Raw genomic sequence first — 10,840 nt, forward strand, 5'->3', positions numbered from 1 at the left:
CCATAATTTAGTTTGCTATTTGGTATAGTAAGTAATTAGAGCGAATTTGCATGACATGTGTATGAACTTCATTTTTTTTTAATCTTATTTTAGTTGGTTAAATTTTAAAATGTTTATTATAAAAGCCTTGCTGCAGTGACTCCAAATAACACTCCTCGTAGCAGTGCATTGCACCGCACTTCACGAGTGTGGATACTGCCATCAATGGTCCTTAACTATATAACACTCATATATTGAGAAAAAGGTTGATAGTTTTCTGCAAAGTGCAGATCTACTTCGAGTGTTATCTCAAGTCACTTTGGCATGTTTTTTTTTGGCAGATTTACCAAAACATGCACAACTTTTCATTTATTTACCAAAACGGTACACTGTAGCAATTAATTCCGAAAATGGTAAATTTACCATTTTCGGAATTAATTTTTTTTACCAAAACGGTAAAAACAGTAAAATGTAATTTTTTATACCGAAAATGCCCTTTTTATTTTTTGACTGAAATTACAAAAATAAAATTGATTTCAGTAAAAAAAAATTATAAATACATATGATTGTTGGATTACCGAAAGAGAGTGAATCTTTTTAGTTGGATTTTTATTTTTTTAAGGTTAGAATTGTAAATATATATATGTAAAACAAAAAAAGGGTATTTTCGGTATAAAAAAAAATATATTTTACTGCTTTTACCGTTTTGGTAAAAAATATTAATTCCAAAAACAGTAAATTTACCGTTTTCGGAATTAATTACTACAGTGTACCGTTTTCGGAATTAATTTCGAAAACTCTACCGTTTTGGTAAATTATTCTTTTTTTTTTTCTTAAAATCAGGAATTGAACAAATAGTAGAATATAAATCAAATAAATGACATCCAAAAACGTAGGTCCCAAAGAATTTATCCAACAAGATCTGAAAAATGGACAATAAGTTAAGAGAAAGTCGATTGATATAATTTAGATATGTTCAGGGTATATAAGACTCGTATCTCAATATAAAGCATCTATGGCTTTTTGCTCACCTCAAGAGCTACTTCGATTGTTATTTCAAGTCACTATAATTTTTATTTTAAATAATCAGAGTCACTAGAAAACTTTAATTTGGTCAAATTATTCTCGTTCATGGACAAGACCAAATTGTCTCAGACGAATCAAAATTTACTTGGTTTACAATTATTTATACCATGTTGCCGCAAAGAGGGGGAGTCCATCCAACATTTTTTTTTCGAACGCGAGCTTGCTAAGTCTGTTTGGAGTCTTTTTTTTCTTTTTATCGGTAAGCTGAGGTTATAGGGACCTCACCCATTTATTAATCAATCATTTTCAAATATAATTACAAGAGAGATCTTGAATGATAATTTGCAACAGTTCTTAAGGGATGTACGTGACCTGTGCCTGGGGGTACAACCGATTCTGGGGTAGCTTTGGTGGTTCTACTGGTCCAGCAATAATTCATATTGGACTAAACATTTATGGCAGGAGTAATGATGCATATTAGGTCTCTCTCTATCTCTCTCTCTCTCTCTCTCTCTCTACCATGAAGAATTACTATAAGTTAATTAAACATAGGTTGTGTAATGTGATAAGAGAGGACTATATAGTCTCTAGAAGCAACCACATTACATATAAGAAAGATGAAACCGTGAAGAAGATCTCTCACATGTACCGCTAGATGCAATTTCTTATGAAGAAGATCTCTCCACAACTACTAGCTAGGGTAGTTTCATATCATACATGAACATCGCTTAAAATAGAAAGATAAAACCATGAAGAAGGATCTCTCACAACTGCGCAGGCAGCTACTTACACTACGTCATATTGCGGGATAAACGACTGTCTTGAACAGTCGTTTTTGACAAAAGCGACTGCCCTTGCAGTCGTTTTAAAAGGAGTCGCGATTAAAATGCGACTGCTGAAGAAAGTCGGTACAAACGACGGCTTTTGACCGTCAAAAAGACCGTCGAAACCCACAACGGCTTTAGTCTGTTAAATGACCGTCGAATAAAACTCAGAGGTTGGAACGGTTTAAAACCGTTCCAAATCTGAAAGCACTACCAAAAAAAAAATATACATTAGACATCGATTGAAATCCGATGTCTATAAGACTGATGTCCTAAGTCTGAGACTTTGGACATCGGTTACAAACCGATATCTAAACATTTGAAGAAAAAAAGAGATATGCCCATACGAATGGGATTTGGCAAAAAATGTGGAAACAATATTTTAGATCACGGATAAAACTTACCAAATTAGATCGAAGGGCTTGTCAAAGACTGACTAATTGTTTCTTTCACATTATATACTCTCTCGGGACAATTTATCGTTAAAACTTTTACGTTACGCGATTATGATACTAATAAGAACACAGAGCAATGAATTGATGCTAATAATGGCAAGGACTGTTACCTGATGGGTCACGAAGACAATCTCATATCGGAATGGTACAATCCAAACCCTTGGCGGCGTCATCGAGGAATATCATTTCCATTATTGTTGCAAACCTGGTGTGAGCCTCCAATGCTAAGCACTTCTCAATATCTTCATGCCAGTTAATGACACCCACATTTGAGTATAGATAAGAAGGACAATTGATGGCCTTTATGTCCTCTTGTTTAAAACTAGACTTGATGGAGCCAATAACCAAGATATCACGAAGAACTGATTGCAATATCTCATCCATCATGATACGCTGGGTGTTTTGGTCATGGCAATGCTCCAGTACTCTCTGTGACATTAAATTAATACTATTTCAGCATCAAAGGTAGGTTAATCTATATACAAAGAAATGAGAATCGAAGATAGGCAAATCACTTCTAACCTATATGACACGACATCCATATGGATGGGTAGATAATGTCACTACTTGGTCGTAGAAGGATGAAATGATAAACTGGATTGCATCTTCAGGCACGCATTCAATACACTTCTGGATGACATGGTTCCCATTCTGGTCACGTACACAACGCATTACATGGCCATCAAGCTCTGCAACCATTTTAGTCTGCTGGTCCAAATCAACAACTTCTATTGCCTGCATCAATCAGTTCAAGCTCTTGATTACATTGAATTAGTCTCTGTTCAAATAAGACTTGTCCAGAAAAATAGATACATAGAATCAGAAAATGGAAAAAAATAAAGCCTTGTTGTGCACTTTCTTCTGTAGGTTGAGGCATGGAATACCGATATATAGGCCACAAATATAGAGATATCCAAACTGATCCCAACAAGATATTCAGCAGCAATAGAAAAAACAGAACTCTGAAGTCTTTCCCCTAAAATAGTTTATCTGGTTCAGGGTGTCATTTTTCCAATTAATATCGAACTTGCAATTCACACCCCACTCACGGCTTTGCTTTTCCCCCTTATAGGAAAAACGTGTCGGTACAACCTAAGGTCCTAGTCTCACATATAGCCTGGGATCTCGAACAGTTCCTGACCGATGTGGGACTAAGCTTCACCCCCCTCCCTACCATTCCACCATGAAACCAGGTGCCACGCATGTAGTGTATACACTATGTGTATACACTATGTGCAAGAAAATTGAAGTAAAAAACTCAATGGCGCCATACACGCTAATGATGTTATCATCTTAACTTTACCATCTAGTTTCTCAAGTGTCATGAAACCAAGCATATGTCATCAGTTGGGCGTCTATGCAGAAAATGAATCATAGAGATGATGAGGACGGGTCAGCTAGCACTTGGCGAACAAACTGTCCCTTCACTCGCGAATGCTGCTCTGCAAGTCTTTTCCTGCTTTGATATCTAACCTGTATGAGATAATTCCAGGTTAAGACATTGAAGCAGTAAAGACAGAATGCAGATTTTGGGATCAAGTGTTCAAAAAATTATTCATATAATTTTAAATGCAGCAGGCAATTTAAAGAATATAACTAATAGCAGTAGTAATAGAAGGTTAAGTGCACTAAACATCAGTGTTTTCAAATGCCAAAGAGGGATGAAATGCAATCGATAGAAGAAGATGACGACGATCACATGCATTAGTAAGAATTGCTATAAATTCACCTTTTTATCATAGCATCTGTCTTTACGCTTCAAACGGAACTTATTCAAAGCTGCTTCTCTTTGGTTTGGTCAACGCCAAGAGTGTGTGAAAGCAGATATGTTTTTTAATTTGAAGTCATCTTCTGACTCAGTTGCAACTTGCAATTTTCGTGCTTCTCCTCTTTCTTGGGCCCACCAAATTAGGATCAACTCCCATCTTTCCATTCTTTAAGCACATTCAAGAGTCAATTATCCATCATTAACCTGCGTTTATCATGGCACGTGTCATATACCCATTCAATGGGTGCCACTAAATTTTAGCTTGGTTAATCTTGGTTTGTTATGTTATGTCCCCAAATAAGAGATGAGAATGTTTCACTATGTTTGGTAATGATTTCAGGGTATACTTACAAAATTGTATGTTTCCCAATCCAAAACCAACTCTCCCTAGCTTATGATTACGAAATCTTAACCAACTCATTTTCCTTCCAAAAATACCCTGTTTGCTCATAGCTGGATAAATACCAAATCAATATAAACATAACAAAATGGTCGTGAAACATCGCTCCTTGGGAAAGCGATGATTATTCCCAAGACACTCATGCCTCGAAAGGTATGTCTGTTCTTAACCAAAAAGTCCTTAGGAGGCTTTCTACTCAAACCTCAAAAACTCTAAATAAGCTAAATGGTTTCTCTTATGCTAAGTATTATGAGAAATTTTGGACTTTTTGGTAAGAACAGACATACCTTTCGAGGCATGAGTGTCTTGGGAATAACTCTGCAGAGACGAGAACATGACAAAAATCAGTTGTGATTAAGAATAACAAGACTAAATACCCAAGGAGGAAAGCTCACAAAAATCTTGCTTTTGTCATCTAAGCACATGTTACACACATAAGTAGGAAAAATGAACATCGGCTAGTTCAATCAAGGTTGCTTGAAATCAGCCAACCATGGTATGGAAACCTGAACAAGTCAACTTGGAAACCGATGAAGAGTCATTTCCCAATTTAAATATTTTATGAATATAATGAAACTAATATACAAAAATGAATGTAAGGAGGAAAGCATGTATTGTATTTTAGTTCAATACTCATAAAAATGACAATAACTAATAATAAATAAATAGTACAAATACATAAATGCATGCAACTTACAGATAAAAAAATGTATTATGATCTGATAAATATTTAAAAAAAAAAAAAATTTGCACCAATTATGACATTATACTAATAGCCAATTGCTATCAGGTTAAAAAATGACGAAATGCCTAGTATTTGATATCAAGTTAAAAGGTCTGAACTTCAAAATTGAAAGTTAACAATCAAAACTCCAAAATTCAGGGCAAAAATTTCGAACGCCATTTGGACAATTAATGACCCATTCAACTTGTTGAAGACTTAAAATATAAAACCACTTGTAACAACAATATGCATATTTATTAACCAATGAATGCTCAATAATCTCACAAAATACCCACAAACGTTAACATGATTTATGTCTTCCATGTGAAACTTTCTCTTTCCTTCAATACTATGTCACAAGAAATCCCAAAATAAACTATACAACCTTAACTCCACACTACGTGCAATTGAGAGAAGACACATGAAATTTAATAATGACCTTCCTCCTTCAGAAAGATATTTCGCTTGCCATGTACTGAGTCTTCTACTAACCTATTCCAACATTGATGCTCAGATCATCTTGCCATCATAAGCCACCCCCAATGGTAAGCCCAAATAAGAAGGTGGGAAAGCTCTGTTCTGGCACCTAACAAATTTATATTTAAAAAAAATTTCTAACAGTGAAAATCTTTCTATTACAAAATTGACTAGAATCCTAGAAATTGCTTCAAAACAACAAAAGACTCCACTTAGGAATCCTATTTGACTTAGAGAGCTATCAATTGAAAATCATACAATAGCATAATAATTACTGGATTACTTATATTCTAGTCAGTGCTCCAATCACCACAAAAAATAAGAATGAGTACTACTGTTACCAAATTCTCAGTCGCTTTTGCCACAATCGATTGTCTGAATAAAGCACTAAATTGTACCTTTTAAGAACTCAAACAATATTCTCACCTTTTCATATGCTAGTCAAGGAACACTAGTTAGAACTGTTATATTGTAAACAGTTGGTACTCCCATCTCTATTAATTCACAAAGAAAGAAAGAAAGAAAATCTGCCATTCTCTATAAACAAGTAACATTAGTTCGATAATTGTTATGGAGCAGCCTAGCAGAACTCCATTATTTGAGATCCTCATCCAACAATGCATAACAGAACTTTGAATCATTAAAAAATTTCAATTAAGTCATTAACTTTTCTAAGTTACAAGAATTTTTATGTATTTGAAAACATAATTTTTCTTTCCGGAACAAGGCCAATCTTGAGATTATAATAGCAATTCTGTAGAAAAAGGTGAAATTTGCAAAACCTTACCTACAAAGTATAAAATGGATCTTGATTCTATCAGAGGTAGCAAGATCTTGATTCTATCAGTCCGTCCTCTATTGGGATAAACAATCCAAGCTGAAATATTAAATTGAGAAAAGAACATCCAAATTAAAAGATCTAATATGAATTGAGATTAATACAACCAATAGAACTTTGAAAGAAAGCCAACGAGTCCATTGCTCTATTGGATTCTCTAAAAAGGAGTTGCGTTTAAATTGCGACTGGAGATAAAAGTCGGAAAAAACTACGGTCTTATACCGTCGAAAAAAACGAAGTCTACTCACATTAGAAAGCAGAACCTCCCCTTGGTAATTCTCCAGCTTTGTATTTAAAAAATAGGAGTGACACCCAGAAACGTGCGAGAACCAGCACAACAACATTGTCCCTATAAAGAACATAGTGTTTATGATCAACAAAATCAATTATTCTAAAGAAAATATTAATCGGACATACCTTATTAAAGAACAAAGCAAAGTGTGCAAGCTCAACAGCTTCATCAATATCGGCATCCTCGCATACAATGAAAGGGGACTTTCCACCAAAATTTAGAACACCCGGAGGAGCCCCAGCCTGCCATAAATATTAAACATAAGAATGTAAGATTGTCCCAAATGAAAAGGAAAGTCTGTGGGACTAGCATTTCCACATAATCCGTATAAAATTTAACCTGAGACTCGAGACAAGCACATCAATAAATACCATTAAAAATGTGTCAAAATAAATAAGGAACCAAAGTATAGATATATTCCAACATCAACAACTGCAAACTACTAACAATATTGAACCAAGCAAGATAAATCTTAGGCCAAAAAATACAGTGTAAATCAAAACAAAAGCATCCTCCCCGAAAGTTGATCATCAACAAATAATGACAGTTAGCATAGGTTCCATCGGGATGCATGAGAGATACACACACCAATACTAGGAACACCTAATAGGGTCTCACCTCTTGACTTCCAAAGTACAAACCTAAGTTTAGTTAGAACCCCCATTTGTAACCGTAACACCCGAATTTTATTTTACCCAAAAATTCTTTTTTGGGTGTTCTTTTAATTCCTTTACATCTTGGAATTTTAGTCTGCCACTTTGGTCATATATGACACTATCCAGCCATAATGCCTGAACACCTTAATTTTAGTCGTGATTTTCTCTAACTATGGATTTATTGTGTAACCCATTGTAGATCTCAAACTTAGATTTTTTTTTTTCTGTTTTCAGTTGCAATATTCTGCCCTTTTGTGTTTCTTGTGATTGCTTTTGGAGACACAAGTGTTGTTATTGGATTAATTCCTTTACATATGTTTTAGTCTGCCACTGAAAATATAAATTTTATGAAATACATTTATACCAAAAAGGAGCAATATAAAATATCATTATTACACTTCAAATGCAAAGGGAGAAGGAATGGAGTTTTTGGAAGTCTTTTATAATATTATGGTTCATTGCTACACAGAAAGGCAATCCAATGGTGTGTTTTTGTTTTCATCAATGCAAGTGTCTATCTCTTGTAACTTAGTGTTTAAATTACCACAGGTACCATCCAAAGGAGTATCGTGAAGTGTTAGGACATCTTCTCATTTGTTGCTGGAAATTATTATTAATTTTAATGGCAAAACGGAAAGCTAAAAGGATTGTTAAACAACTATCAGGAAGCTTGGGAGAGATTCTAATTGTGCGGATGTCGAGGAACCAGTAATTCAAAAGCAAAGTCACAGATGTATTGATCATGAAGGTATAATGGCAATTATATGTGCTCACACGGTCTTTTCTTATATTTTCTATTCTGTTTTCTTTGGGACTGACTAGTTGCAGATCATGTAGTACCAATTGCACTCTATCACTTTAAAAAAACCCAATTGAACTACATTGTTAAGATTTCACTCCAAAAACAAAAAGTTGCACTGTTTTTTTTTCATATTGAAAAATCATAGAGTAACCACAACATCAAAGCTTCATAAACTATATATTCAATTTTCAAAGCTTCATGATCTACAAGCAGAATAAAAATCTGCAAATGATGGATTATTTATCTTCAATATTGGAAACCTATGCACATAGCCATAGATGTGTTGGGATTTACGAAGTTAGGGTATAAGATAGACTATGATTTGATACCCAATGTAAGAAACAAGATGATCTCTTACAAATTAAATAACAATAAAGGTATCAGTATAATCTATACACCAAAGAAGGAACATTGCTAACTCCAGCCAATAGATAACCAAACATCAATTAATAAACCTAGTTCATATATACTAAAAGACCAAAATCTCAAACTTGGGTGGATATATTCTTGAAACTCAAATAGATGGTCTTCCATTCATACCTCTGATTTGCCTGAGAACCCCGTAATAGGAGAATCCAGTGTAGATGCAACAACAGCAGCTACAGCAACCTTGAAATAGTTTCGGTAGGAGAAACAAAATTCAGCTCCATAGAGCATAACCAATCATACTATCATATACATGTATACTCTTTTTGCTCTAGCAGTGGTGTGACTGCAGCCTATTGAAAACTCAGATTTATAGTAAGACCCCATTAATCCTTTTTTTCCGAAGGGAGCACTTTTTTCTCTAGCAGAAATCTCTGCAACCTATCAAGTGGTGCGACTTTAGCCTATTGAAACTTAGATTTATAGTAAGACTCCACAAATAGAAATAGAAAGAAAGCGAAAAAGGCAGAACAAACAGCTAAGCTAACAAAAAAGTTTGTTATTTTGAGCTTTGGTTTGGGGATTTTGGCTCTAAATCTAGTAGAATAATAAAGAAGGGGAATTAATGCAGAGAAAATGGAGAAATTAATACAGGAACACATACAACACATACAAAATACAGGGATCAAAACCCTAAAAACTGGCAAATATAAATGAAGAGAAAAGAGATTCAAAAACTACTGCAAATCTAAAATAGGGAAAATTTAAAGAATCAAACAAAAAACACTTTAAAAACCTTGAATTATAAGAGTAAAACAGTGATCTAAACCCTAAAAATTGGCAAGAAATTGAGAAATCTCTTTGAAAGACTCTCATTGAAGGCATTTAAGGAGATTTAAATAGAGTAAATAAGGTTTCATCATGAATCAATTACTGAGAACTTGTTCCGCTGAGAATCTCCTCGAAACATCCTTACAGAGAATCCTCCGCAAAAGATCTTTCGCCGACGAAGACACAGAATGAAATATCGGAGTTGGAAACCGAAGATTCGCAAGGAGAACATCCTCAAATATCTTTCCCTCAGATTCGCCTCAAATATCTCTCCCGCATATCCGTTTGGAGATGCGATCGTAGAGATTGGACGACTTACAGAGCTCGATAACCATATGGAGATAATCCTCGTCTTCGTAAACGTTAATGATCTGAACAACGTTAGGATTTCCACTTATGAGATTCATAGTAAGACTCCATTAATTTGAGAACGAGAGAGCGAGAGACGGAGATGAGTGCGAGAGAGCGAGAGAGAGATACAGATCGAGCGTGAGAGAGAGAGAGAGAGAGAGATATTTGATTCGGTGTTGCTGATATAACTTATTAAAGTAGAAACGACCAATAACCGACTGTTAAAAACTGTCGCAATTAACGACAGTCTTTAGCAGTCGTTTTTAACGCAATTGTACAGTCGCTAAACCCGCAATATGACGTAGTGTTACATGAACATCACTTATAAAACATAAACGTAAAACCACTAGGGAGACCCTCTTCTTATTACGCTACATATCTTTATATTATTCTCCATATCATCAACAAAGTCAGTGAGGATGAATGGAAGATGGAGGGTGATGACCATGTGGTGGTGGGTATGGGTGATGACCATGTGGTGGTGGGTGTGGATGATGGGTTGGAGGGCGAGGAGTATAAGGTGGTGGCTTTGGATATGGAGGTGGGCGAGGATGAGGATAAGGAGTTGGGGGACGAGGTGGTGGACGAGGCTGAGGACTGTAAGGTGGTGGCTTTGGACGTGGAGCTGCTAAAGATGGGGTGGTGAGAGTCATCACCACCACCCCAAGGAGCAACAGCAGTAAGTGTAGGAGTGCTGAAATATTCATGATGTTTCAATGATTCAGAGCTCAGACCAAGTGTGGTATCTTTAGGTTTCAATGGGTGGGCTTTTATAATGGGGATAGACCTCTATCAGCTTGACACGTGTAAACATCAGGACCACCTTATTTTAGATGTAGACTGAAACCTAAAATATTTAGTGTGAAATTTGTCTTTTTTTTTGACTGGCATGCCTGTATGATTTCACAAGCTCGCCAAGCTTAGGCAATTCCTTGGGACACATACCCATATTTTAAAGAATAATTTACCAAAATGGTAGAGTTTTCGAAATTAATTCCGAAAATAGTACACTGTAGCAATTAATTCCGAAAATGGTAAATTTACCATTTTC

At 35.3% G+C, this 10,840-nt stretch overlaps 1 protein-coding gene across 6 annotated transcripts; it reads right to left on the minus strand.

Annotated features, from left to right (window-relative positions):
* Positions 1-1,982: 1,982 nt before the first annotated feature.
* On the minus strand, positions 1,983-10,549 carry LOC147383019 (aldehyde dehydrogenase family 2 member B7, mitochondrial-like). 6 transcript variants are annotated; one of them, XM_086428638.1, is made up of 9 exons: positions 9,542-10,548; positions 8,782-8,850; positions 6,909-7,025; positions 6,740-6,840; positions 6,441-6,530; positions 4,014-4,256; positions 3,588-3,757; positions 2,807-3,019; positions 1,983-2,713 (listed from the first exon to the last, which is right to left on the minus strand). In XM_086428638.1, the coding sequence occupies exons 1-4, from the start codon at positions 9,668-9,670 to the stop codon at positions 6,784-6,786; spliced, it is 372 nt and encodes a 123-aa protein (XP_086284764.1). In that variant the 5' UTR covers positions 9,671-10,548; the 3' UTR covers positions 1,983-2,713; positions 2,807-3,019; positions 3,588-3,757; positions 4,014-4,256; positions 6,441-6,530; positions 6,740-6,783. The 6 variants fall into 6 exon arrangements, 4 of the variants coding, with proteins under 4 accessions (XP_086284764.1, XP_086284765.1, XP_086284762.1 ...); XR_015173679.1 differs by lacking the exons at positions 8,782-8,850; positions 9,542-10,548 and adding an exon at positions 7,272-8,089 and having other exon boundaries at positions 6,909-7,122; XM_086428639.1 differs by lacking the exon at positions 8,782-8,850.
* Between the last annotated feature and the right edge of the window lie 291 nt (positions 10,550-10,840).

Source organism: Akebia trifoliata, chromosome 16, assembly GCF_017979445.1.
Source record: "Akebia trifoliata isolate Shusen 1 chromosome 16, ASM1797944v1, whole genome shotgun sequence".
NCBI classification, from domain to species: domain Eukaryota; kingdom Viridiplantae; phylum Streptophyta; class Magnoliopsida; order Ranunculales; family Lardizabalaceae; genus Akebia; species Akebia trifoliata.

What these genes read in the sequence shown, in the direction of transcription:
- LOC147383019 (XM_086428636.1), bottom strand. Translation starts at nt 9,670, where the DNA reads ATGTTCTCCTTGCGAATCTTCGGTTTCCAACTCCGATATTTCATTCTG. An exon ending in CTCAGCGGAACAAGTTCTCA is followed by an intron (nt 8,851 to 9,541) that starts GTAATTGATTCA and finishes AACTATTTCAAG; the next exon opens with GTTGCTGTAGCTGCTGTTGT. An exon ending in GGTTCTCAGGCAAATCAGAG is followed by an intron (nt 7,026 to 8,781) that starts GTATGAATGGAA and finishes TATTTATGGCAG; the next exon opens with GCTGGGGCTCCTCCGGGTGT.